We start from the raw sequence: 25,976 nt of genomic DNA on the forward strand, positions 1-25,976 counted from the left end.
GTGGTTAGCCGGGCTAATCCCGCCAGGCCCACACAAGATCCACCGAAGTTGTCCATCTTAAGGGAGAGCTCTTTTCAAGTTTTAATCGGGCGCCAAAGTGAGGGACGCTGGAGATGGAAATATGGAGGCTGCCAGTCTCAGCATCGCAAAGAGGGAAGCTAATATCAGCTGGCTACACTACCCTCTCTTCACTTTCTTCCATCTCTTCATCTGACCTTGCTCGAGGTTATAGATAAACTCTTTGCTTTCTTCTTTACCTCCCTTTATAGAATTTCCCTATATTTAGCAATTCAAACCCACCAGCTGTTTGTTTTTATTGCCAATCCAACTTGAATGACTTGGCAAAACACCTAAGGACTCCTGCATTTGCCCCCATTTTATCTGTCGTTCCAACACTTGATCCTGCAAAGTTTCTCTGCTACGTGAATTGGTGTCCCTACAGTGTTTTCTATTGTTCCTAACATTGTCTTTCTTCTTATACAGAATTAAAAGTTTCAGAAAGTGAAGCTCTAGATATTCTGAAGGTTGCATCACATTCACATAGTGGGGGATCGGAAATGTCGAGTGGAAATTGTTCAATTTTTGAGGGTATCTATCATTTCTCTGCTCTATAGAGCTTTCGTGAAGCCAAGCTTCTTTATATTTGGTGAAGTAGTAATGGGTTCCATTGGTTATGATGTTTATAGAAATTTGAAACTGTCCCTTTGGCATTTCTTCTTATTATTGCTCTTTCTTTGATTCCCATTGGTACAAAGGGAAAAAGAATCATTAGTTTATGCCTCTATTGTTTTTTCTCCAATTCCCTTCGGTAAAAAGGAAAAACAATCATTAGTTTATGTCTATATGGTCAGTTGTATTTCTTATAGCTTCAGAGGAGTACTGTATTGTTAGCGTTGTTTCCTTTTTCTTATTTAATTCCATCTTTTGGCAGGTGCGCAGAATGCCTGGGATATGCTCCATGAGGAGGAGTCATTGGTGCACATAACTACGTCCTCTGCAGATCTAGACAACATCTTGGGTGGTGGAATACATTGCAAAGAAGTTACTGAAATTGGTTGGTCTTACTCTCTTCTTCTTTGGACTAATTGTTAATTTTGTTTTAAAGCAAATATAAATTGGGTAATATTTTGTTAGTGAAGATGTCATCTTTATCTGATTCTGATAGGTGGAGTCCCAGGCATTGGTAAAACACAGCTGGGGTAGGGATGGATGCTTGTTATCCAGGTTTTACTTGCACGTTACATCAGATTTATTTTGGCATTAATTCTATCCTAATTACAGGATTCAAATTGCCGTTAATGTTCAAATTCCTCATGATTTTGGTGGCCTTGGTGGAAAGGCAATATACATCGGTAACTTTTATAAAACCACTGCTAGTTTCTGTACTGGTTTGCCATTAGGTTTAGGTTCCTGACATTGTGATCATATGATACTTAGATACAGAAGGCAGTTTTATGGTTGAGCGTGCTTTACAAATTGCTGAAGCGTGCATAGAAGACATGTCAGAATATAACAGATTCTTAAGGAAGGATTTCCAAGCATGTGAAATCAGAATGCAACCAAAGGATATCCTTGGAAACATATTTTATTTCCGCATCTGCAGTTACACAGAGCAAATTGCCCTGATAAATTACTTAGACAAGTTCATTTCAGAACATAAAGATGTGGGTATAGTAGTAATATGGTCGCTCCTATCCTTTTTTGTTGACGCAATTTCTGTCTTGGGGCTTGTTTAGTTAATGGTGCTACTAATTACCTGCTTTAATTGATCAGTAAATAGATATAACATCATTGTTGCAGGTGAAGGTGGTTGTTGTGGATAGTGTTACCTTCCATTTCCGCCAAGATTTTGATGACATGGCCCTTCGGACTCGAGTTCTTAGTGGAATGGCTTTAAAATTGATGAAGCTGGCCAAAAAGTTCAGTTTGGCTGTAAGAACAAGTTTGTTCTCTTTGTAGAATTCGTATTATTTCTTCCATAAAACCTTGTTCAGTCTACCTAATCACAATGCATCTTTTTGGTATGCTGTTTTATTTTTCTTTTTTTATCGTGCTTGTTACTATAATATGTTGTTTCAATCTTTGGGGTGTTTCAGAAGGTACACGAATGATTCCACCTTTGGTTGTGTGTTTACTAGTTTCCAATGTACCTCCTTTTGGCAGGTTGTTTTATTGAATCAGGTGACCACAAAGCTTTCAGAAGGTTCCTTTCAATTAGCTCTTGCACTCGGTAATATTAACTCCCAATAATCTATGTCTCTCACTTAAACTTTTAGTTGCCTTTGCTGTTATATTTTCTAAATGCATAGTCACAAACATATTTGTGTATTCTTGTCCATTTCCATAGTTACAGTGCTTAACATGTGTAGTATAACCATGTTGAGTAGGTGATAGCTGGTCTCATACTTGCACAAATCGGATTGTTTTATATTGGAATGGTAATGAACGGTATGCATATATTGACAAGTCACCTTCTCTTCGATCAGCGTCAGCAGCGTATTCTGTTACACCAAGGGGGATCAGGAATTCCTCCTCAAGTTGTAAACGGATCAAAATGATGTAAGATATACACAGTTTTCCATTTAAGCCTTCTCTTCCTTGATAAAAAAGACAAAACTAAGGGCCTCTCCCATGCCTTCTGAATGTATAATGTCATGTCACCTGTTATTCATTTCAAAATGAAAAATGTGCTTCATAGTGAAATATTTCTCCTTTTGTTAGAGAATGGGATTTTTAGAAAGTTAGTTGTATGTAGGAGGTAACACATTAATTAAGTGACATCATGACGATTTTCAAATCTTAGCAAATTAAAATGGTGAATATCATCTTCATTCTCAGCATGACGTCTCGAGTGATTAAAGAGCTTATGCAACTATTCCATCCATAGATGGTATGACTGCTAGATGCTTATAGCCATATGCTTTAAACATCGGTTAAGTGTACTAAGTATTTATGCACTTTTAAGTGCAAATGGGATTTAGATAGAATTTAAAAGAAATAAGCAAAATTAGTTTCAAGATTTGTCTTTAATAGATGTTATTTTTAAGAATTATTTCATTCTCATCATGCAATATATAAAAGAAACTATGCGAATAGTTTTAGAAATACAATGAAGTCAAGTTTAACTTTGTTTTACACTTACGAGAATAGATTGTTAGACACACTCGAAAGTTGTAACATTGTTTAGTTTTAGAATTTATTTTTTGTAGTAAATAGATTACAAGAAATTTGAACATTATTATTAGACAATGGGAATTCAAAATGTTTATGATTATTTTTTGGATTTTTCGTTAGAATATAATAATTTTCTTACTTTTGAATTTTTATTTTTATTTTATTTGTTTGATGTGTCAAAATGATTGACAACAAGTCGTAGGTTTCCTAGTGTCTTTTTTTTTTTTAAGGATACAACTCTTTATGAAGACAACTCCATGTGTTAAAAGGTACCTTTACATGTTACAAAATATAATATGATATTATTTCAATAATTATTGTATAAAAGAATAACGATTCATATTATAAGATATATTTTTTAAGTTACAATATAAAAAAATAATTTTTTGTATTTAAATTTTGACGTAAGAGTGTTTTTCAATTATTTTATAATTTTTGAATTTAAAAGATCTTTTCAAATATCAATTTATTAAGAAATATAATTTTTCACGTGAAAAATCATCTTTAATTCAATAGTAATATTATATCATATTATATGATATAATTATTCAATTGATGTAATATTTTTAACAATAATAAATTTTTATATGAAAAAAATATAATTTTTAATTTTTTAATTTTTCTTATAAAAAAATAATTTTTTATTTTAAAAATACACCAATGAACGTGCAGATCTGATGTCAACTTACATTGCAATTAAACAGTGATTGAATGTGAACAATGAGCGTAGAATTGAAATTTGAGTGTTGTAATCAAACCTTTTGCAAGGTTATTAGATTCCAAGCAAGTTACATGTTCTTGACCAACTCCCACCGAACTTGGCGGAATTTTACTTCCCAACAACCTTCTACCTTTTGCTTTTTGATGATGCCATCTTTTCATAAGCCATCGGTAACATTATTTCCCGGAGGCGGCTTAAGTATTAAATAATGGTGACGGGAAAATAAGTAGTATTATTTTTGATATTTGAATTCCGAATCTTATCAGCATCCATTTAGATATGCTTTTCTAAACTTACGGCTTTGACTTCCAATTTGGGTCTGGGTTTCCTAATCTCATAGGCATAAACTAATTCATAATGTATCAACAAAGAATTTAAATTCTAATCGGATTCATCATTCAAAGTTAGGATTCTTAGCCGATTCAATAATTGCTTTCCTATGAAAAAAATAGAAAAGTCACAATTTTCAGTAATAATAATTTTTTATTTTTAAATAATTGTATAAACAGTTAATTCGGTATTAAACTTCTTTTTTTAAAAAAATCTTAACTGAATCTAATTAATATCATTAACCCCAAAAAATTAATCACTCAACTACTTTTTCAAAAAATAAATGGTAAAATGAACAGCTAAGGGGACCCGAAAATGTCACTAAAATATTGAAGGAACATGATTTTTGGAGGTGAGCGACAACCTTAAAAAAGGAAAAGATTTATGAAAAATTAAAAAGAAAAGGAAGGAAGAAATGAAAGGCAGAGAAAGAAATCTCAAATTCCTACCCACAGTAAACGGTGTAGATGTGGCCATCTTCGAATCTAACGGTCAGCTCAATCGATCTGTCCCTTGGTGTAGACGAGAAGATCAATGAGAGTTGGTGGCTCCAACTTGCCTGACTCTGGCATCCTCTCCCTCGAATATATCAATTAAAGTAACCTTCTGTTTTCAACATTATCAAGGGAAGAGGGGTCTGTCTCTTCACCAAACTCGCCCTCTCACTCACACAATCAGAAAACAATGGCCTCAACTTCATCTCCGACCCTATCCCAAGCCCTCTTGGCTCGCGCCATCTCTTACCATGGCTCCACCCAGTCATCCGACCACCGTGTCTCTCTCTCCACCCTCTCTCTCCCCACCTTCTCTGGCCTCAAATCCACTACCTCACGTGCTTCCGCTTCTCGTAGACGCCTTCCCGTGCGCTCCTACCAGAACCGTCAAGTCCGTGCTGCCGCCGTGGAGACAATTGGCACGGCCGCAGAGACTTCCTTGCTGGAGAAATCGGTCAACACGATCAGATTCCTGGCCATTGACGCTGTCGAGAAGGCGAATTCGGGCCATCCTGGGTTGCCTATGGGCTGTGCTCCGATGGGCCACATTTTGTACGATGAAGTCATGAGGTATAACCCGAAGAACCCTTATTGGTTCAACCGTGACCGTTTCGTGTTGTCCGCTGGTCACGGTTGTATGTTGCAGTATGCTCTGCTTCACCTCGCTGGTTACGACAGTGTCCGGGTAAGCGTCTTTTAAATTGGATCTGAGTCTCTCTTCCTTTATTTGGTAAAGTTCTTTATTCTTTTAAATGTCTTGTTGACGATTTGATCAGTTGTTAGGCAGTAATATTTTGAGGATGATGTATGGTAAAGAAAGTTGATTTTTTGCGTTACATGACTAAAATTTATGATTATTGGATTATGTTATAGGAAGAAGATTTGAAGAGTTTCCGTCAGTGGGGAAGCAAAACCCCAGGACATCCCGAGAACTTTGAAACACCTGGAGTTGAAGTCACAACTGGTTAGTGATACTCCTTTGCGAAAGTGATTTTATTTGTTTTTATCAACAAAAATGTCATACTAAGCAAATTTATCTACTTATATGTGGTGCAGGTCCTCTTGGTCAAGGTGTTGCGAATGCTGTCGGGTTGGCTCTTGCAGAGAAACACTTGGCTGCTAGATTCAACAAGCCAGACAATGAGATCGTTGACCACTACACGTATGATGACTCAGTAGTCACTAGTTCTCTCTTTCTTGTCGCCTTCATGTTCAATCTTGTAGTGATATTGGGACTTTTGTTTTTGTAGATATGTTATTTTGGGAGATGGGTGTCAAATGGAGGGTATTGCAAATGAAGCTTGTTCGCTTGCTGGACACTGGGGACTTGGGAAGCTTATAGCTTTCTATGATGACAACCACATTTCCATTGATGGTGACACTGAAATTGCCTTTACTGAGAGTGTCGATAAGCGTTTTGAGGGGCTTGGGTGGCATGTTATCTGGGTCAAGAATGGAAACACTGGCTATGATGATATTCGTGCTGCTATTAAGGAAGCAAAGGCTGTTAAAGACAAACCTACTTTGATCAAGGTCAGATATTTTCAACATGTTTGCATTCCTACATTTTGTATGGAAGTAATATGCTTGCCTTCATTCATTGATGTGTGAAAGGCCCTGCATGATATTAGCAGCATAAACAATGCCTTAATTGAAAATTGAAAAATCTTTTACCACATAAAGAAAATTGAAATATCTTGTACCAAATGAAGAAAATTGAAAAATCTTGTACCAAATAAAGAAAATTGAAAAATCTTTTCTCTCTCTTTGTATTGCAGTCAACCTTGTTATTGATTTTATAGACAGAATTAGGCTCATGAGAACTGTGTGGTAGAAGATGTCATTTTCATTGAACTTGCTTCTTCTTCTTGATCTTTGCAGGTGACAACCACCATTGGTTATGGATCTCCGAACAAGGCAAACTCATACAGTGTACATGGCAGTGCACTGGGTGCCAAGGAAGTGGATGCTACTAGGAAAAACCTTGGATGGCCATATGAGCCTTTCCATGTACCTGAAGATGTTAAAACGTAAGTAGACTATTCTAGGTTTTTATGTATGCATGTGATGATGTTATTTTGGTTTGGTGTTCAAAACTTTTTTGCCATTTCTGCAGGCACTGGAGTCGCCATGTCCCTCAGGGTGCTGCTCTTGAAGCCAAATGGAATGCCAAGTTTGCTGAATATGAGAAGAAGTACAAAGAGGAAGCTGCAGAGCTCAAGACAATCATCACTGGTGAACTACCAGCTGGATGGGAGAAGGCACTTCCAGTGAGTAGACCTCTGATTGTCCTTAGTAAACATAGTAATACCTAAATTCTTAGATAATGCTCCTTCATAGGATTAATGCAGTCTGTATTACATTGGAGTGTAAAACTGTTATTTGAGCCCTCTTTTGTTTGCAATTTCCAGACATACACTCCAGAGAGCCCAGCTGATGCTACGAGAAATCTCTCTCAACAAAATCTCAATGCCCTCGTAAAAGTACTCCCTGGTCTTCTTGGTGGAAGTGCAGACCTTGCTTCTTCCAACATGACCTTGCTCAAAATGTATGGTGATTTCCAGAAGGACACCCCTGAGGAACGCAATGTTAGGTTTGGTGTTAGGGAACATGGAATGGGAGCCATCTGTAATGGCATTGCCCTTCACAGCCCTGGTGTGATTCCATACTGTGCTACTTTCTTTGTCTTTACTGACTACATGAGAGCTGCTATCAGGATTTCTGCCTTGTGTGAAGCTGGAGTCATCTATGTTATGACCCATGATTCCATTGGTCTTGGGGAAGATGGACCAACCCACCAGCCTATTGAGCACTTGGCGAGCTTCCGTGCAATGCCTAACATTTTAATGCTCCGTCCAGCTGATGGAAATGAAACTGCTGGTGCATACAAGGTTGCTGTCGTCAACAGGAAGAGACCCTCAATTCTTGCTCTCTCTCGGCAAAAGCTGCCCCAACTTGCTGGAACTTCCATTGAGGGAGTCGAAAAGGGTGGCTACGTTGTTTCAGACAATTCTTCAGGCAACAAGCCCGATGTAATTCTGATTGGAACTGGTTCTGAGCTAGAGATTGCTTCTAAAGCTGCTGAGGAACTAAGGAATGGAGGAAAGGCTGTTAGGGTTGTCTCCCTGGTTTGTTGGGAGCTCTTCGATGAGCAATCTGATGCCTACAAGGAAAGTGTTTTGCCATCTGCTGTATCAGCTAGGGTGAGTATTGAGGCTGGATCAACGTTTGGATGGGAGAAGATAGTTGGATCCAAAGGAAAGTCAATTGGAATTGACCGGTTTGGTGCAAGTGCACCAGCAGGCAGAATATACAAGGAATATGGTTTAACCCCAGAGGCTGTTGTTACAGCAGCGAAGGAACTATGCTAGGCTTGGTTAGAAGCCTCCGGCGAAACTTGTGGTTTTTGTTTTGGATGAAGGATTACATGAAGAGGCCATTCCAATCGTAACAGTCTCTTTTGTTTTAATAAGAAGCAGAATTAAATCTTCTTCTGTTGCTTATGATTCATCAATAGCAACATAGAGCGAAAGGGTGGGTAGAGTTTCTGTATGCTTATGAATTTGTAACTACTCTTGGGACTTCTCCCAGAGTTTTGCAATACTTGTTGTTGCTTTAAATTAGCATTACCCTTGTCCTCTTACATTTTATTTTTTTTACTGGAACGGAAGTTATCTACTATTGTAATTTTGATTAGTGGTCAAGAACCTCAAAATTTATTATTGTTCGAACTTGTTTGGCCATATGACGTAAGACCCAGTTTGTATAATTTTGCTTTCTACAGTAACCGATCCCTCGAATTGCTCATGTCTATCCATTTGTTTGACATGTTGAATGGATGGATCAAGTAATTAGGCATGGGATGTTCCTGCCAAGAAACAAAGGGACGGGTGGTTGAAATTGTAGTTAGGTTCCAGCCAGAAGAAGCTCAACTTATGCGTAACATAACTGAATCAGATTGGGAAACGGTTTCAACCCATTCAAAAAGGCTAGGGGTGGGACTGGGACCAATTAACCAATTCAATGAGGCCAAGAATTGAGAAAATTTTTGTCTGGGATCCACCAGGGAAGAAGGAAAGCTATTGACCTATTGATAAGTTTGTGGTAGTTGGGGACCCTGTCCTCACTCGGCCTATCCTCATTGTCTTCTACCACCAAAAGTTTCCTGACAAGCATTGGCTAGCGTAATCAAATTTTAATATCTTTTCACCCTAAAAAATAAATAAACATCTCTCTGTATATTGCCCTGAATTGCCATGGGACCCAAATTGCCAACGTGGTTTGTGGCCTCATGCTTGACTTGGACATTAAGAGACCTCAGCATATTCAACATGTATATCCTGATTCCAATTTCCAGCGTGGTCTTTCTCCAGGAACAGGAGCGTAGCTACCCCCGCTGGCTTGGTGGTGGAAGGTTTACCTACAAGGACAAAGTGACAGCTTTGATTTTACCATAGATTTCTTTTATTATTGTCATTTTGCAAGGTGCAAGGATTTTTTAAGATGGCATCAAATCTTCGACCTGCATATGGAGACAACAATAATTAAAAGAAATGGGAATTAATATCACCAACCGACCATTAAGATTAAGTTTTTAATTTACACCGATTTTAGGCCATCCTCAATCCCGATGAACAGTAATTCAAAAACTCTTCTACTCTGCTTAGATACAGCTTCAGAACTTTGACATATATCTCAAGGTTTATTAGTGTGTGATTCGGAAGGCATAGCTCCATGAGGAAGCACAGCTTTTTGTTCCAAAAAGGATGAGGAGGAGACTAGCATTTAATCATTGCAGTGGACAAGGTTCCAATATGATTTGACATCTTGCTATGGATTTTTGAATTCCATGAAACAGGATCAGAGGAGACAAGATCAAACCTTAACAAATTACTAAATCAGGGTGTTCATTGAAGAAACAATATACTTCATTACGAGAAACAGAGTGCTCCTCTTCAATTGACTTTACATATATTGCCTTTGTAACAAATAGAACCCAAAGCTCCATCAAACAAACTGACAAATGGAACTGGGGGTGGTATCATTCGCATATTTGAGACATGGAAGTGTACAATCCATATCTCTCCATGAATCATCAATGCCGACCGTTAGTGCATACCAAACGAATCTCGAATTGTGAATCAAAACGGCAATACACCGATTTGTGTTCCCCGCTATGAGGAAGACGTGCAATACCGTAATCAAGCAAAGGTCCAACAACGCCTCGGTCGAGAGTAGGAACTTTCAACAGCTTGCATGGTGGCGGGGTTTGCAACATATGGAGGGTTGATACTTCGAAGGAAAATGCCGGGTTGTTGCAAGTGTTTCTCAACGAAAAGGGCTGCAGATTTCACGGTTCAAAGAATTTTATATGTTGAAGAGTACCTCTTCGAATGGCATAGGGCTCTCTTGGCCTGCTACTTTGGCAACAAGCAACGTCCTCACGATCTATGACTGGTATGATTCAGGATGATCTAGCCTCTTTCGTTTACCACTCAATGATTGACCTAAGTTGAACATGATGCGAATCCTCTATCACTCTACTACACAGTGTGAAATTCATAGCTCCCTTCTAGAGCATGACATCGATCAGCCTAGAGTTTCTCATTGACATCCTCCCTTGCCTTCCTTCAAGAGTTTCTTTTTAGATGTGAGACTTATAACTCTATCTACCTATAGCATATATTTTTTTCAATGTGGGATTCATATGATTCTTGACATCCTCCTCACTTCATTTCAATAAGAGTTTATTATCTTCAAAAATACATCGCTAATACCTCATAATACATTTTGATACCAATTATCATAATATATATATACCAGTCTTGAGGTATTATTCGTTTATTTTAAGATTTATTTTTTTCGGTATGTAAAATAAAATAATGTGAATAATTTTAAAAATATAATAAAACCAATGTCTAATTTTACCTTACACGAGAGAAGTCGCTAAACATGTGTAAAGTTGTTTGTCTTTAAGGTGTTTATTTTTATTTTTTGAATTTTATTCAAAACATAACTCTTGTTCTTAATTTTTCTATTCTTCTCTTATTTGTTTTTTGTGCACAATCATTTTATCAAGATATCTCTATATCTTAAAAACACTTCTGCATATTATAAGATACAATTTTTAAATAAAAATATTATTTTAATAATTATCTTTTAACCATTCATTTTATCAAACATAACCTTTAAGCTACAATATAAAAATTTAACTTTTTATATCTAAATTTTTAAACAGTAATATTTTTTAATTATTTCATATCTTTTGAATTAAAAAATATTTTTTAATATATTACTTTATTAAGATATATAACCTTTCACATAAAAAATCACTTACAATCCAATAGTTACATTATATGACATAATCTTTCAATTTAAGTAACTTTCAAATAATCATAACTTTTTACATAAAAAATATAATTTTTTATTTATAAATTTTTATATATTTTAAAAATATATCAACAAAAACCATTATGATCAATATTTATAGATGAGGTTCACCCATTAATTAATCAGTCACAGTGATTAAATCTTAGCACAGTGATCAGCATGAATACATCAAGCAATTAGATAAGAACAACCAATTTTCTCCAAAACTAAAATTAAATCTTCACCATCACCAACTTTGCTTTTGCTTATTGCTGGATTTGAAGTGCGAAACTCCTACTCCTACCTACCCATAAGCCACATGTGGTGTCTTAGAGCGTTGAACTTAGACACGCCAACTGCGTCTTTGGTCCCATCCGTACCCTCAAGCGGCTCACTGTCACCCCCATTCTGGTCCCCGTGAGTGCCTCTCCTTCTTTATTTCCATTTTATCAAAGATGGCCTATTTCTTTTTCAATTAAATTAACGGAGATTTAAGATTGAGGAAAAGCTTTGTTTGGATATCAGTGTTCAGTGCCATTCGACCATTCTCATGATACAAGCTTAACCAACGAATATATATTTTTCGGCCTCATCGTCGAGGGCCTAAATGCATAAAATAACCAATTCTCTCGGCCTCCAATAAATAACCCAAATCTCTAGTGGCTCGAGTGGTTACGTGGCAAATTGTCAATGGTTGCCCATGGACCCCGTTAGACAAGGGGGTTGGTGAGGCCAGGCAAGTAGGGGAACGCAGATTTTAGTTCCCACCAAACACCCAATTTGGCGTTATATATTTGACAAGCAGAACCGGTCACAGCACAAGGTACAACTACTCCAAAGCAACCCTGCATTTTTCGAATATAAGGAAAAAAAAAAAGCATTGGAAATTCATCTTCATTTTCTGGTAGCCCGTGGGGTTGGTTGGTGAAGCCTTCCACTGAGTGAATCCAACAACAGCCACGACATTAAAATCTTTCTTTTCTCCTTTTAATCCTAGAAATCCTTTCTCATTTTAGAGAAACAGAAGAAACAAATTCCTGTAATCTTTGTTTCAGCAAAAGTTGGGGAGAGATGGCACACGCTAGCAAAATCTACAGTGGGACACAGAAAACATGTGTTTTGCCCAATGTCTTAAAATCCCAGAAGCCCAAATCTGTACCTTCGGTTTCCTTCAGATCAAATCTCAAAGGAAGCTTTTCAAGTTCTTGGGGTTTGGTTTTCAAGAGCAACGGTAAGTTGGGAGCAATTAAGGTTGGGCCTTTGCAGGTTTCTGCTTCACTGGCAACAGCAGAGAAGCCATCCAGAGCATCAGAAATCGTGCTTCAACCAATTAATGAAATTTCGGGTACGGTTAAATTACCCGGGTCCAAATCACTGTCCAATCGAATTCTGCTTCTTGCTGCTCTATCTGAGGTATGTTATTTTCGTAGTTAATTTAAATTTGGTGTTTCTAATTCCTCAATTATTTAAGTTGTAATTCTTGTTCGATATGTAGGGAACTACTGTGGTAGACAATTTGTTGAACAGTGAGGATGTTCATCACATGCTTGTAGCGTTGGGAAAACTTGGGCTACGTGTGGAACATGACAGTGAACAGAAACGAGCCATTGTGGAAGGTTGCGGTGGTCAATTTCCAGTGGGGAAAGGGGAAGGTCAGGAAATTGAGCTTTTCCTTGGGAATGCGGGAACTGCAATGCGACCTCTAACTGCTGCTGTTACTGCTGCCGGTGGCAATTCAAGGTCTGTTTAATTATCTGCATTTGCCAAAGATATAATGTGGAAATGTAACCATTTAATCGTTTTTCATTGATTTGTTCCTTAAAAGAGGATTAAAAATGACATCAGCGTTTCACTGTATTCTTTAGTTGAGGAAACAAAATGTTGCATATTCATGGAACTATTTGCTTATATGCTGATGCTTTTTATTTTGTGTATTACTATCTTTTTGAGCTAATGCATATATGTTACCAATCCTTTTAGCTACATACTTGATGGTGTGCCCCGAATGAGAGAAAGACCAATTGGGGACTTAGTAACTGGTCTTAAGCAGCTGGGTGCAGATGTTGATTGTACTCTTGGCACAAATTGTCCCCCTGTTCATATAAATGGAAAGGGTGGTCTTCCAGGCGGAAAGGTAGGGCTGAATTCATTTTTGTCATGTTTTGGTTTTATATTGTTGGATAAACTGTTTTTATGAAGGTCATCCTAGAACCTCTTCAGCAATTGCTTTTCGTAGGTATATATGGGGAGCCACATAAGCTACCATTAGAAAGGAGCTTCCATTCCATGTCATTGTGCATTTAAGTTAAACGCTTGTTAAAGCCAATGCTTTACCTCCTTGATGAATAAATGTGAATTTGTTTGTATGCATCAGGTGAATAAGACTTATGGCAGCTAGAGAACCTTTTCTGTGGATTTTTTTTTTCTCGGATTTTCCTGTTCTGGTATTTGCTTGCCAGGTGTTAATTCAATGTCACTTTTTGAGTATGCATGTGAATTATCGATCTTGTTACCCAATCAGCATTAATCATTAATGTGGTGCACATCTTCCTTGGGCCATTTTTGGTCAAGGAACCCATGATTTTAGATTCCGGAAAATGCATAAGGAGAGGGAAGTTGATTTTCCTGTCTTAACTATTCATTTCATCAGATGCATCACATTCATGAATTTTGAAGTCTGAAACTTTTGACTATTTGTCATGTCTCAGCTTCTGGTTCTTTTGCTTATTTTAACTTCTAGGCTGTCTGAAGGAAAAAGACTATATTTTGATCAAAATAAAAGGAAAAAAGACTGTATGACTTTACTTGTGGAAGTTTTTGTAAATATTCATAATAAACTTCTGGCATGGCTCCTTTTGCAGGTGAAACTTTCTGGATCAATCAGTAGTCAATACTTGACTGCTTTACTCATGGCAGCTCCTTTGGCTCTTGGGGATGTGGAAATTGAGATAATTGATAAATTGATTTCAATCCCATATGTTGAAATGACTATAAAGTTGATGGAAAGGTTTGGGGTCAGTGTGGAGCACACTGATAGTTGGGATCGATTCTATATCCGAGGAGGTCAAAAGTACAAGTAGGTTTCTTAGGGCTCCCACTCACACACATAGCTGCTCAATTTTTCTACTCTTTTTGGACTAAAAGTCACATCTTGATAAATCTTTTAGGTCTCCTGGAAAGGCTTATGTTGAAGGTGATGCTTCAAGTGCTAGTTACTTCCTTGCTGGTGCTGCAGTCACTGGTGGGACTGTCACAGTAGAAGGATGTGGTACAAGTAGCTTACAGGTACTTTTATTGTGAAGTCCATGAATTTTATGAAGTTCTCAACCAAATTAGATGTATATCAGATATGTCCTGTGTGAGTGGAGATATTTACTTTTGATTTCTTACAACATTGCTTTCTGCCTTTCAAAAGTGTTGTTGAATTGTGTTGACTGTATTCAAGGCTGATCTCAAATCCCTTTCAATTGATTATTCCAAATGGTTTCTCCATTAGAGTTATCATACTGCCTTGGATGTTCTGTTGAATCTGAGCATAAACTCATGCTTGTTTTTTCTTGGTTTTTCTTTTGATTAAGGGTGATGTAAAATTTGCTGAGGTTCTTGAGAAGATGGGTGCCAAAGTCATCTGGACTGAGAACAGCGTCACTGTCTCTGGGCCACCAAGAAATTCCTCTGGGAAGAAACACTTGCGTGCCATTGATGTCAACATGAACAAAATGCCAGATGTTGCCATGACACTTGCTGTTGTGGCACTTTATGCTGATGGTCCCACTGCCATAAGAGATGGTATGATCTTGCTTCTTGTTTCTCTAAGGTGAACATGTTTTAGCAGGTACAAATGGCATCAAAGGAAAAAATAAAAAGGTCATAGAAGGAATCTTTGTTAATGAGAAACTTGAACCCGAAAATGCATTCGGATTAAAAGTAATCTTTACCTTTTGATTGTTAGTAGTTGTGAGCCATAAGTGTTCTTATTTCTGATGCTGAACATTGTATGCAAATTTTGAAATATGCTTGTTTCCTGTTTTTCTCAACCTAAAGACTTTTGACAGCCTTTCTACTATTCGTTTATCTAATAACATCTTCCCTGATTCTATTCAGTGGCAAGTTGGAGGGTGAAAGAGACTGAAAGGATGATTGCTATATGCACTGAACTCAGGAAGGTAGATCCTAGCTAGCTTTATGCTTGTAAAATCCTTTAGGTGGTGCTAGTTTGGCATTTTTTTTCCTTACATCTTTTGTTTGGCTTAATGTTACAGCTTGGAGCAACAGTTGAAGAAGGACCAGATTATTGTGTGATTACTCCGCCAGAGAAATTAAATGTGACAGCAATAGACACTTATGATGATCACCGAATGGCCATGGCATTCTCTCTTGCTGCCTGTACAGGCGTTCCAGTTACCATCAAGGATCCTGGTTGCACACGGAAAACCTTCCCTGACTACTTTGAAGTTCTCGAGAGGGTTACAAAGCATTGAACGGCTCTTCTACTTCGTAATACTAGAGAGAAAGAAGAGGATGGGAGCAAGGTGCATGCCACCAGTCTCTAAAATCATGGACTGAAAGCAGTTGAACCTTGAATTTGATATCAGCTTGTAATCTTTGATAATGTCATATCGTCAAGTTGAGTTCGCTATCATTTTTCTTCCTAGAATGTAACTTATTTTCTACCTATAGTGAGTGATGACTCGGTGTTTGACCCTTGTCATGAAGACTGTAATACTAAACAATATATAACTCAATTGAGGATTGATTCTTTTTGCAATTCCTCGTCAAATAATAGTTAAAGGGCTCTCACCTTTTGCCATGCTCCTTTGCCCATCTTATTCTTCTTTTGGAAATGGAAGAGAAAGTGGTGAGGGGAGGCCTATGTTTGCGAGCAGGTGAGTTTCAGTGGAACCATTATTGTGGGAACTAGAGAAGAGAAGAAAGAAGTAGGAATCTATGAAGCGGCAGTTTAGCATGCATATGCCAACAATGTGCTGCAGAAGATCTAGCCACGGCGTATTCCACAACCAAAGGTCCAAAAGGGGCAAGAAAAGTACATATTTCACTGATAGGGATAGCTTCCATAAAGTAATAAATAATGCACTTTATGCAAAATCATGTCCAACGGTCCAAGTCCAGCTTACATTAACTAGCAAGGCATGGAACATGTTGCCACTTGCCAGCTATAAAGAAAGAATAACCAGGACGATTTTTCTCGTCTTTTTGCCACCAGTCGTCACATGGGATTGGGCGGAAGCTGCAAGCAAATTCCTTTTTGGAAATTTCCCTCACAATTAATTTATTTGTTCATCTTGGTGAGTAACCAAGGTTCAGTCCATAGTCAGAGTAAAAAAAAAATTTTAAAAAGAAAAGTTTTTGCACCTGAAAATCAAGGTTTTTACTGTAGAATGTGGATCATTAAGCAGCTTACTTCAAGCAAATACCTTGACAGTCTGCAGACATTGAAAGAACACCTTCTGTCAGCCAAGTTTATGAACAAAGCAGGGGTTTTAGTCATTTTAGAAGCCATGAAAATACCTAGATGTTTTCAATTAGCTAGATCATCCTTTGCATGAAGATGATGGATGGTTGAGGGACACTGCATAGGGGGGAGTTTGTTGGGTCAGAGTTTGGTGTAATTCTTGAAGATCACTCTTCTTTATTTTGAGCTTTCAAATGAAGTAAACTGGTTTTGAGCTTTGTGATTCCTTCTACAAACTTCACTATGCGGATTGCAATCTAAAACCCACATGATGCTTAGCTTAGCTCAACATAAATTGCAATCTAAGATATCTAAAAGACAAATTCCATCAGGAAAGTTACTTTTGCCCTCATTCAAAGTCTGTTCGCACTGTCCATGCGCTCACTAATTTTGACTCTTTTCTTCTCTCTCGTTAGACCAAATACCCAATGCGATAAATTTACAAAATCCATACATACTCTAGTTTATCTAGATAAATTGGTTCACATCTTATCAGATTTCTTACCCTTTTGATAAGCTTCATTTCTAACTATACCTTGCATCTGAAAATTTACCATTTAATCTGTTATATTAGGATTTTGCTATAGCCAAAATCCTGAAGATTTCCAGCATAATTTTAGTCAGAATACAATTAAATATTCGTCCATAACATAATTACTGTCACTACTAATTTCTAAAATATTAAAACAAAAGGACAAAGGAAACAGGAAGGCCAACCAAAAGCAGTACTAGTACATTTGCAGTGGTATCATAATGTAGTTTATAAAGCAATAATTTTGTGGTGATGGTTTAATTGATTTGTGCAGATGCCAGGGCATAACTCAGACCAGGATTAGCATTAAAAAAAAAAAGTTTGTATTTATCAGAGTAATGCAGATAAAAATACCCATTTTAAGTTACTATTAATTGCATAATCATGATTATCATGAATAACCTCAAATTATTGAGAAAGTTCAAGTTTCAATAATCCCCACAAATCTCTGAGGTTTTAGATTTTAATGGCAGGAAAATCATGGGGAAGCTATTTAAGTAGTTTATAATTTAGCATAAATTATTGAGGTTTTTTTTTTTCCCGGAAAATTATCCTTAAATAAAGGGGTATGAATCTAGAGGTCCCAATTCCCAAGGCTTTCCCAACCAATCAAACTCTTACCTCTCTGATAAAAATTAGACAAGCTGATTTTTACAAGCACTATCTTTCTTGATCACCCATTTTTTCTCAAGAAAAAAAAAAAGAGAAACAACAGCAAAAAATCCTAACCCTCCCTAAATTTAACCAAGTCAATAGAATTGCATCAACCCATTTCATTAAATACAGTGGTTTGACCCTTCTTGATGTCCATCACCCAATTCCAAAATCCAACTCTCTCTTTCTCTTTATCTCTCATATCCCAAGGTTCACTATGTTTTTTAAAGCAAAAACCAAATCTTGATCTCTCCTCCCTTCTTACTTAGGGGCATTGAAAGAGTTATAAACGCAAAAGGAGAAACCAACAACAAACAACCCATCTCTTCAAGAAACCAGAAGATTCCCTTTTTCGCACAAGAAAATGCAAAAGAGGTAGCAAAGGAGAAAACTTCAGCACCACCCTGAAAAACCCAGAAAAAAAAAAAAGAGAGGAAGAACTTCCCAGTCCGGCACCACCACCACCACCACCACCGTCAAAAGCTGAACAAATCCCCAAATCGCGAATACCCGTTTCTCCAAAACCCTAACCCCGAGAGTGAAAAAAGAAGAAGCAAAATTCTGGGCCTTCCAATAACACGTCAAAAAATGTCAAAGCAAATGTCTCATCTTGACAACATCCCATCAACGCCAGGGAAATTCAAGATGGAAAAATCACCGTACGCCCACAATAGACTGAGGTGGCACTCCTCTCTTGCAAAGCTCACATTTTGGTCCTTTATCTTCTTGGGCCTGATCTTGATCTTCTTCTTTCGATCGCCTTCCTCCAATCCCCTTCCTCAAGATCCTTCGCGTCGCTCTCTCCGCACCTACAACTGGGGTGGACCCGCTTGGGAAAAACGGGTCCGTTCCTCCGCCCGTGTCCGTTCCCGTAACGGCATCTCCGTTTTGGTTACTGGAGCTGCCGGTTTCGTCGGTACCCACGTGTCGGCTGCTTTGAAGAGGCGTGGAGATGGTGTTCTCGGACTTGATAATTTCAATGACTATTATGACCCTTCGTTGAAACGGGCTCGGCAAGCGCTTTTGGAACGAACTGGAGTTTTCATTGTGGAAGGAGATATCAATGATTCGGCTCTTTTAAGGAAACTCTTTGAAGTTGTTGCATTTACCCACGTGATGCATTTGGCTGCTCAAGCTGGTGTCAGGTATGCTATGGAAAATCCTGGTTCTTATGTGCATAGCAATATTGCTGGTCTTGTTAGTTTACTTGAAGTCTGTAAGTCTGCTAATCCGCAGCCTGCAATTGTGTGGGCTTCTTCGAGTTCCGTTTATGGGCTTAATACCAAAGTTCCTTTTTCTGAGAGAGATAGGACTGATCAACCTGCTAGTTTATATGCTGCAACTAAGAAAGCTGGTGAAGAGATTGCACATACTTATAATCATATATACGGACTTTCTTTAACTGGTCTGAGGTTTTTCACAGTTTATGGCCCATGGGGAAGGCCGGATATGGCATATTTCTTTTTCACTAGGGATATTTTGAAGGGGAAATCGATACCAATATTTGAGGCAGCTAATCATGGTACGGTGGCTAGGGATTTTACCTACATTGATGATATTGTGAAAGGATGTTTGGCAGCATTGGATACTGCTGAGAAGAGTACTGGCAGTGGAGGGAAGAAGAAGGGTCCGGCTCAATTGAGGGTATATAATTTGGGGAATACTTCACCTGTGCCAGTTTCGGATCTTGTAAGTATCTTGGAGAGGCTTTTGAAGGTTAATGCAAAGAGGAATATTATGAAGTTGCCACGAAATGGGGATGTTCAGTTTACTCATGCCAATATTAGCTTGGCTCAGAGGGAGCTTGGATATAAGCCTACAACTGATCTGCAGACTGGATTGAAGAAATTTGTCAGGTGGTATCTCAGTTACTATTCTGGTGGGAAGAAGGCTACTGGATAATTCATTCTTTGTATGTGGTAGGATCCTCCGAATTCTTTCATTACGATTCTTATCATTGTTTTTAACATTTCTCTGTTCATTGCCCAATTATCGTTATTTCATATATCTTTAATGATGCCATATAAGGGGGGATATCATGTCCTACGATGAAGAAGTTTTGTGATCAGTGGACATTGTTTGCTGGGCAGGCACTTCCTGTATCAAAAGAACATCGGAACAATCTTTTTTAATTTTTCCTCTTTCTTTCCCATGGAATGTAATTGTTGTAGTTTTGGCATTGTAGAATTCATGACTGATAGAGCATATGCTGATTGGTGGACATGTATCATTGCTATGCAATTTCAATAAAATAGCACACGACAATATGTTCTTTCTTTCTTTTGTGGATAAATTGGGTCACAATTCACATTTTGAAATTTGACTTTTATTTTAATGTTTTCTGAATAATCCACCCCCCCTCCCGAAAAGAAGAAAGAAAGAAAAAAGATGCTCTTTTGCTTTTAAAATAGTAATTTTTCTTGAATTTGACCACTAAAAGCGAATGGTCCACTTCTCTTTTCTTTCATGTTGGAGTGAATGCTAGATCTTTGCTCATTTATTGAGGTATTATGCATTTTTCCTTCTCTAGTGTAGTGGTATTATTGCTCCTTTCCTTCTTTGAACTAGGTATTAATGAATATGATATATGAGTTATGTTTATATGAGTCATTGTTTAAGAGTTGACAAAACATGACTGTTTAAGGTTTGAATAAATTGTCTGGGATACCGAACTTTAGGAATGTTTATTCTGTCATTACCTGTTTTATGATTTTTGGAACTTCATACACCCTTAATTAGGACGATACAGTGTGGTCCATGAGCCAAGAATCATTCAGGTTAGCAAGTAGTGGAACACTTAGCAATCCAAGACAAGTTTTATTACTTGATAAACTGGTCCTTGAACAACTAAAAGATCATTGTCAATAGAAAAGCATCTGTTTGATGTATTTGACTTTCAATTGTCCATTTTCATTTATATTCCTTACATGAAAATTGAAGGCTTTAGAAGTCTTCAAGGATTGAAAACCTCATGCTGTATGATGTTAACATAAATAAGATTTATGTAGCCAAAATAAAGTTATGTGGATTGTTCACTAATGGAATTTATGAAATACTTGGTCAGGTTATCTAGGTGCTTGTACTGTATCTTGTGTGTTTGATTTCGATTTGCCATGGTCGACTTGGTCCACTTCAAGTATGATAAATGTTTTTAGAGTTCCAGTAGCACTGAGAGTTTATTAGGGGTTCTTTCATTGAACAATGAACTTGAAGGCGATAAACTAGAGGTTCATGAAAAACTTAAATTGGGTGTTTTGGGGGTTATCCTTTATTATAGCAGGCAACTGGCTATTAATCAGTATTTTGGATTGTTCTGCCTTCACCTCCACTAGTTAACGAGATGAGAGCGTTGATGTTCTCCTATGGTCCCTCTTGTGAATGGTTTTTGTTAGATCAACTCTTAAATTACAATAATGCTTTTGCCTGTAGTGCCAAGAGTTTCTCATGTGCTGAACTAAGGCTTACCATGCCTCGACTTTTTATCTATTGAGTTAGCTCGCTTGGCTCTTGCTCAAAATAATGATGCTCGATAAGACATCTTCGTATGTATCTTAGCAACCTAATTTGTCTTGAATCTTTTGCTATTCACTGTTGCTGTTTTATCCTTTTGAGACTTGTGCAGTTGTGCTGTTCTGGGCTGGAAAGAGTTTATTCTCTAAAACCTATTCCACTTTCACTACATTTTCACTTTTTGAAATGGCAAGAATCTTTGATTGAACAAAGAACAAACAACAAAGGGTGCATGGTGTTGTACCCTTTTACCTAGTAGTCTTTAGAAGTGGTGTGGCCAAGCTTTGTCTCCTTTTTAAAACCATAATTAAATCCCATACTAAATCTCAACAATTTTTTTTCTCAGGAAAATCCTGTTATTTTGCCTATATTACTACACTTAATTAATGCTCCCCCAACCCTATGGGCCATGGGTTGGCCGAAAACAAAGAAAACCGTATGAGACATGGAATTAATCACCTTTTAAGTGCATAATAATTGCAAGATGAAAAACATTGATCTTGATCAGACAGAGAGGCAAGAAAATTGCACTTGGATATCTTATTGAACCAAAACTACAAGTTGTACTATATTTATTTACTCAAATGAAGTGGGACAGTTTGCAAAGTTTACAAAGTCAGTCCCAAATTCCAGCCTACGTTTCCAGGTTTCAACCCCAAGAAAAGGAAACTTAAGGAAGAGGTTGTAAACGAATGTTACATCAAAGGAATTGAAACCTGTCAATATAGTCTTCTGTATAGATCTCGAGTTTCTCTGCTAGCTCTTTTTGAAATGCATTCAGGAATATCAGATTCGACCAAAAACTGGGGAATGATACCCCACTGATTAACAATTTCGGGTGCCATTTAAGTGGATAATCTTGTATGCCACAGAAAGAAGTTTTCCACCCACTTCCTTCAGGTGAATTTAGAAGTTTTTTCAATGTGTCATAAGATGCAGTAGCTATGCAGAACCAAATGAAATTACTCAAAAGTCATACTTTGTTCTCCCACTCTTCAAGATGAGGCACAACATATCTGAAATATCAGCTGAAGAACTGAATAAGTTCCAAGCCTCAAGCATTAGGCGTTTCCTTGACCCTTTAAAATGAACAACCTATATCCAGTAAAGTGAAAATCCAGTCAATTCGTACATTTAAACAACTTCAGCATAAAACATACTCAAATTAATCCCTTTAAATTGTAGGCTCAGCTAGCAACAAAAATTATCATGAAAGACTTAATTACCTTAACATCTAGAGGCATGCCATGAAACTGGCCAGCACCCTCTGGTGGTGTCCAATTATACATAGCACATGGTAAAAATAGCACTGATGCATCATCAATGTCTTCAGTAAAAGCCTGCGCTTTACTAAATCTTTTTGCATCAAAAGAGGGATGGGACTTTACGACCCAGGCAAGAGCTAACTGATCACCAAGCATTCGGGAAGCTTTCATGTATCTGGAACTATAGACTTCTAATACTTTTTGTAAAAAACGTTTTGCCCTGCAAGCAATTCCACATTTTCAGCTTCTTCAGTGAAAATTTTGATGGTATGTTGCCAAAATATTATGAGGAAATAAAAGTTAGTGTTTCTTCTGGAGCTCTCACTACAAATCATACCCTTCATTGGAAGGAGAAATTCCAAATTAAATACCTCCCCTACCACCTTCAGCACAGCTGGCCAATGAAGGTTTAAGTATATAAGTTATGAAAACCAGATTTTTAGAACCCAAAGAAAGACATCCATGAAAGGAGAATAAAAGAAGAGCAGATTCTCAACCTTAAAATACCATCATGTGTACCCCGCACAGCAATAAATCCAGAATTCAGAGGCTGATCTTTGTTGTTCCTGAAGGTAAGAGCCAAATGGAAATTTTGGTACTTGTCAAACATCTGTCCTAGGTCATCAATTACAGCAATATCTGAGTCCGTAAATATGAAATGAGTTATACGCCCTTGATCCTGAGATAGCTTCTCAAGCCTGGCTTCGAGAAAGGTCTACATAGAAAAATGGCAGTTTAACCGATAAATTAGGACACTGTATTTCATAAATAAACAGGGTCAGATGGCTTTGGACTTCTATGTTTGTCACAACTTTAGTTTATGTAAGATAGTGTGTCTTGTAATCTTACTAGCTGCAGTGGCTTTTTTAGTGGTAAATAATATAAAGAGAAAGGCAGGTTTCACAAGCTACAAAATCACATCCAATAAGGGAGGAGAAAGTGTATAATAATGTTTATAATAATAGAAAAAAAAAAAAGATGGCGTGGGGGTGCACAAATCATCTTTATTTGAAAAGAAAGAAAAAAACAGGGAAAAAATTTAAAAATAAAGTGGATAAAAGAAAGTTAAGGAAATTTTTTGGGCTTAAGAAAATGGAAAAAAAAGAAATCCTAAAGGTATGATTAATAGAACATATTATAAAAGAACAGCGAAACTTTTCTACCTATATATAAATGCGATGTGCCCTTACAATGTAAGACCTGATTCTTTGAAGCATCAACTTGTCTCGAGAGTATTCACCCTGAATGGGATGTACAGTAACTCTGTTTCGGTGCACAGAGAGATCTGATTCTGGATCAGTCAGAATGATAACATTGCTTTGAGGCATTCTCACCTGAAAGATTTTAATTCAGAACTCCTCATTAAATAATGCTTCCTTCCAATTGACTATAAGGTTTGATTTACTGAATGTAAGATACAGATTAGAACAAATCCTGTACATTAAAACTATTCCATGATACAAAAGAAGATAAGTTATAACATTGAATAACAACTCATGTATAAGAGAGCATAGTTCTGAAACTTCAAGCAAATTAACAGAGATTTCGAATAGACATTTCCTTAAAGAAGCCAGATGCATAATACTGCATGGTCTTAACTGAAGAGCGTACCTGAATGAAGTTAATGAAGATGTTCAAAATGGCCATTGATCTCTCCGACTTACTATATGAAGCATTCCCAACAGTAACCAAGTTTGATGATCTACTATTCACAAGAGTGTCAGGTGACTTGTTATAAATGGTAAAAACAGTCACAAAGGCAATGCCATCTGCAATGCTAGAGGCATGAGAAGGGTTTGAAAAATAGGTCTTGTTGAGAGCTTTAACTCCTGGAACAAATTGAAACATCAAAAACACAGACTATTACAGCAACCAATTTAAGAGCTGGGAGCTAAGTTTTTGGGCCCTTTTATCAAATTAATGTGGTATCAGCAAGGAATTAGCAAGAACCTTGGCACTGCAAACGGTTGGGTAAGCCTTCTCCAGCAGCAGGTCCAAGAAACAGATGATCAAATTTCTTGCCATTTTTCTTGGGGACATCTCCTAATGCTAAATTCTGATCATCAAATTTCGCGGTATTTTTCTCGAGGGCATCTCCTACTGTCTGGTTCTGGAGCAATTCCAGAACTGAAAACATGCAAAAACAATCATTCTAAAGCTTTCAATAATAAACAAGAAAGACATCACAAAGGTCGATAACTGAATAGATTAGTGCAAAGAGGAACAATCACCAGAGAACAAATGAGGAAGGATGAAAATAAGCGGCAGGAAGAAGAGGAAACGACGCCATCCAGCACATGCTTTCATGCCTAACCAATCTTTCAACGACAGGTACTTTCTTTCAATTTATTACGATCGAAGGGGAAATTTTTTCAATGGCACCATTAAATTAGACTAAAAACGGATGCTGCAACAGAAATATTATGGATTACGAATTTAAAAATATGAGAAGCTACAGCTTTGCATAAATGAGTTATTTCCAAGCTAAATTTACAACCTCATTACCAAAACCATTCGTGAATCCGGCATTAAGACAATTCATAATAAAAGTTATTATGATATTGAAAGAAATCATATGGATTTCAGATCAGGTTCAAGTCAGTTCCAGCAAAAGATTCACAACAAGTAACAATGGTAAAACCCTGAGAACCCAATTCAAAGAAGAATAAGAAGACGTCATGCTACGTATAGAAAGTAAAAAATGAAAATTCTGAAGCAAGAAAAACCCAAAAAGGAGAAGCAGTTGAAGATAAAAACAAGTAGTACAGAGAGGAAGTAGAAGAAGAAATTGAATAGCTTTACAAAACCTGAACTTTACCAGTTGGTTTTAAATTTTGGGTGAGTCGACAGCAAAGATCTCAATTCTCTTTCAGGAGTTCACTGTTCATCCAAAATCTGTTTTCTGTTTTGGGTTCGCCGCTTTTACGTTTCTTTCCGGTATATTCCGTTTTTCTCTGTCATTTTTCTTTTTCCATTTTTTTTATTAGGATTTTTATGCTAATGAGTTGGGACCTCAAACTTAAATGGGTCTACTCATAAAGCTAAGATAACTTTTGCATTTCAGTTTCGGCTGGAGATGATAATGGGCATATGTAATTGCCAAGTATCCTCGAATAATTGACCAGATTATATAAATATTTAGATTTGAATTAAATTGGAATTATCTAATTATATAAAGTCTCTTATATTTAATTTGAGATAAATTCCAATTGAAAATTACAGAAAGGAAAAGTATCTTATATTTAAATTTGAGATAAATTCAAAGTAAAAATTTATACTAGATTACATGAAATAAAAGTATCTTATTTTGAAATTTATATTTAAATTTGAGACGAATTCGGGAAAAAAAAATTTACTATAAGCATTGAGGCATGATTTGTTTGCTACAGGCCGAGAAATTAGCTGCCTAAACACAATATCGTGAGATCGATGTACTTACACAGCTTGAACAGTT

General features: G+C 37.1%; 5 protein-coding genes across 8 annotated transcripts; 4 read left to right on the forward strand and 1 right to left on the reverse strand.

The window, feature by feature from the left end:
* Positions 1 to 90: 90 nt before the first annotated feature.
* RAD51C (RAS associated with diabetes protein 51C) lies at positions 91 to 2,773 on the forward strand. The gene is made up of 9 exons (XM_021425094.2): positions 91 to 225; positions 484 to 588; positions 932 to 1,054; positions 1,166 to 1,199; positions 1,282 to 1,352; positions 1,438 to 1,664; positions 1,801 to 1,932; positions 2,164 to 2,230; positions 2,388 to 2,773. The coding sequence occupies exons 1-9, from the start codon at positions 114 to 116 to the stop codon at positions 2,561 to 2,563; spliced, it is 1,047 nt and encodes a 348-aa protein (XP_021280769.1). The 5' UTR covers positions 91 to 113; the 3' UTR covers positions 2,564 to 2,773.
* A 1,988-nt stretch (positions 2,774 to 4,761) lies between these two features.
* On the forward strand, positions 4,762 to 8,450 carry LOC110413861 (Transketolase). Its single transcript, XM_021424857.2, has 7 exons — positions 4,762 to 5,404; positions 5,593 to 5,683; positions 5,776 to 5,881; positions 5,970 to 6,252; positions 6,601 to 6,749; positions 6,836 to 6,989; positions 7,131 to 8,450. The coding sequence occupies exons 1-7, from the start codon at positions 4,910 to 4,912 to the stop codon at positions 8,088 to 8,090; spliced, it is 2,238 nt and encodes a 745-aa protein (XP_021280532.1). The 5' UTR covers positions 4,762 to 4,909; the 3' UTR covers positions 8,091 to 8,450.
* Positions 8,451 to 11,893: 3,443 nt separating this feature from the next.
* On the forward strand, positions 11,894 to 15,898 carry LOC110413918 (RNA 3'-terminal phosphate cyclase/enolpyruvate transferase, alpha/beta). The gene is made up of 8 exons (XM_021424944.2): positions 11,894 to 12,501; positions 12,584 to 12,828; positions 13,069 to 13,222; positions 13,950 to 14,164; positions 14,256 to 14,373; positions 14,667 to 14,877; positions 15,193 to 15,254; positions 15,351 to 15,898. The coding sequence occupies exons 1-8, from the start codon at positions 12,160 to 12,162 to the stop codon at positions 15,567 to 15,569; spliced, it is 1,566 nt and encodes a 521-aa protein (XP_021280619.1). The 5' UTR covers positions 11,894 to 12,159; the 3' UTR covers positions 15,570 to 15,898.
* Positions 15,899 to 17,761: 1,863 nt separating this feature from the next.
* GAE4 (UDP-D-glucuronate 4-epimerase 4) lies at positions 17,762 to 20,040 on the forward strand. Its single transcript, XM_021425194.2, has one exon. The coding sequence runs from the start codon at positions 18,336 to 18,338 to the stop codon at positions 19,647 to 19,649; it is 1,314 nt and encodes a 437-aa protein (XP_021280869.1). The 5' UTR covers positions 17,762 to 18,335; the 3' UTR covers positions 19,650 to 20,040.
* A 1,738-nt stretch (positions 20,041 to 21,778) lies between these two features.
* LOC110413876 (polyphosphatidylinositol phosphatase) lies at positions 21,779 to 25,530 on the reverse strand. 4 transcript variants are annotated; one of them, XM_021424881.2, is made up of 9 exons: positions 25,341 to 25,530; positions 25,028 to 25,164; positions 24,754 to 24,929; positions 24,473 to 24,649; positions 24,134 to 24,351; positions 23,713 to 23,856; positions 23,020 to 23,237; positions 22,484 to 22,742; positions 21,779 to 22,352 (listed from the first exon to the last, which is right to left on the reverse strand). In XM_021424881.2, exons 3-9 carry the CDS (start codon positions 24,827 to 24,829, stop codon positions 22,224 to 22,226), a joined length of 1,221 nt encoding a protein of 406 aa, XP_021280556.1. In that variant the 5' UTR covers positions 24,830 to 24,929; positions 25,028 to 25,164; positions 25,341 to 25,530; the 3' UTR covers positions 21,779 to 22,223. The 4 variants fall into 4 exon arrangements, with proteins under 4 accessions (XP_021280556.1, XP_021280555.1, XP_021280554.1 ...); XM_021424880.2 differs by having other exon boundaries at positions 25,020 to 25,164; XM_021424879.2 differs by lacking the exon at positions 25,028 to 25,164 and having other exon boundaries at positions 25,341 to 25,529.
* Positions 25,531 to 25,976: the final 446 nt, after the last annotated feature.

This window comes from Theobroma umbraticum, unplaced genomic scaffold (genome assembly GCF_002168275.2).
Source record: "Theobroma umbraticum cultivar Fairchild unplaced genomic scaffold, ASM216827v3 scaffold_4.1, whole genome shotgun sequence".
Lineage (NCBI taxonomy): Eukaryota > Viridiplantae > Streptophyta > Magnoliopsida > Malvales > Malvaceae > Theobroma > Theobroma umbraticum.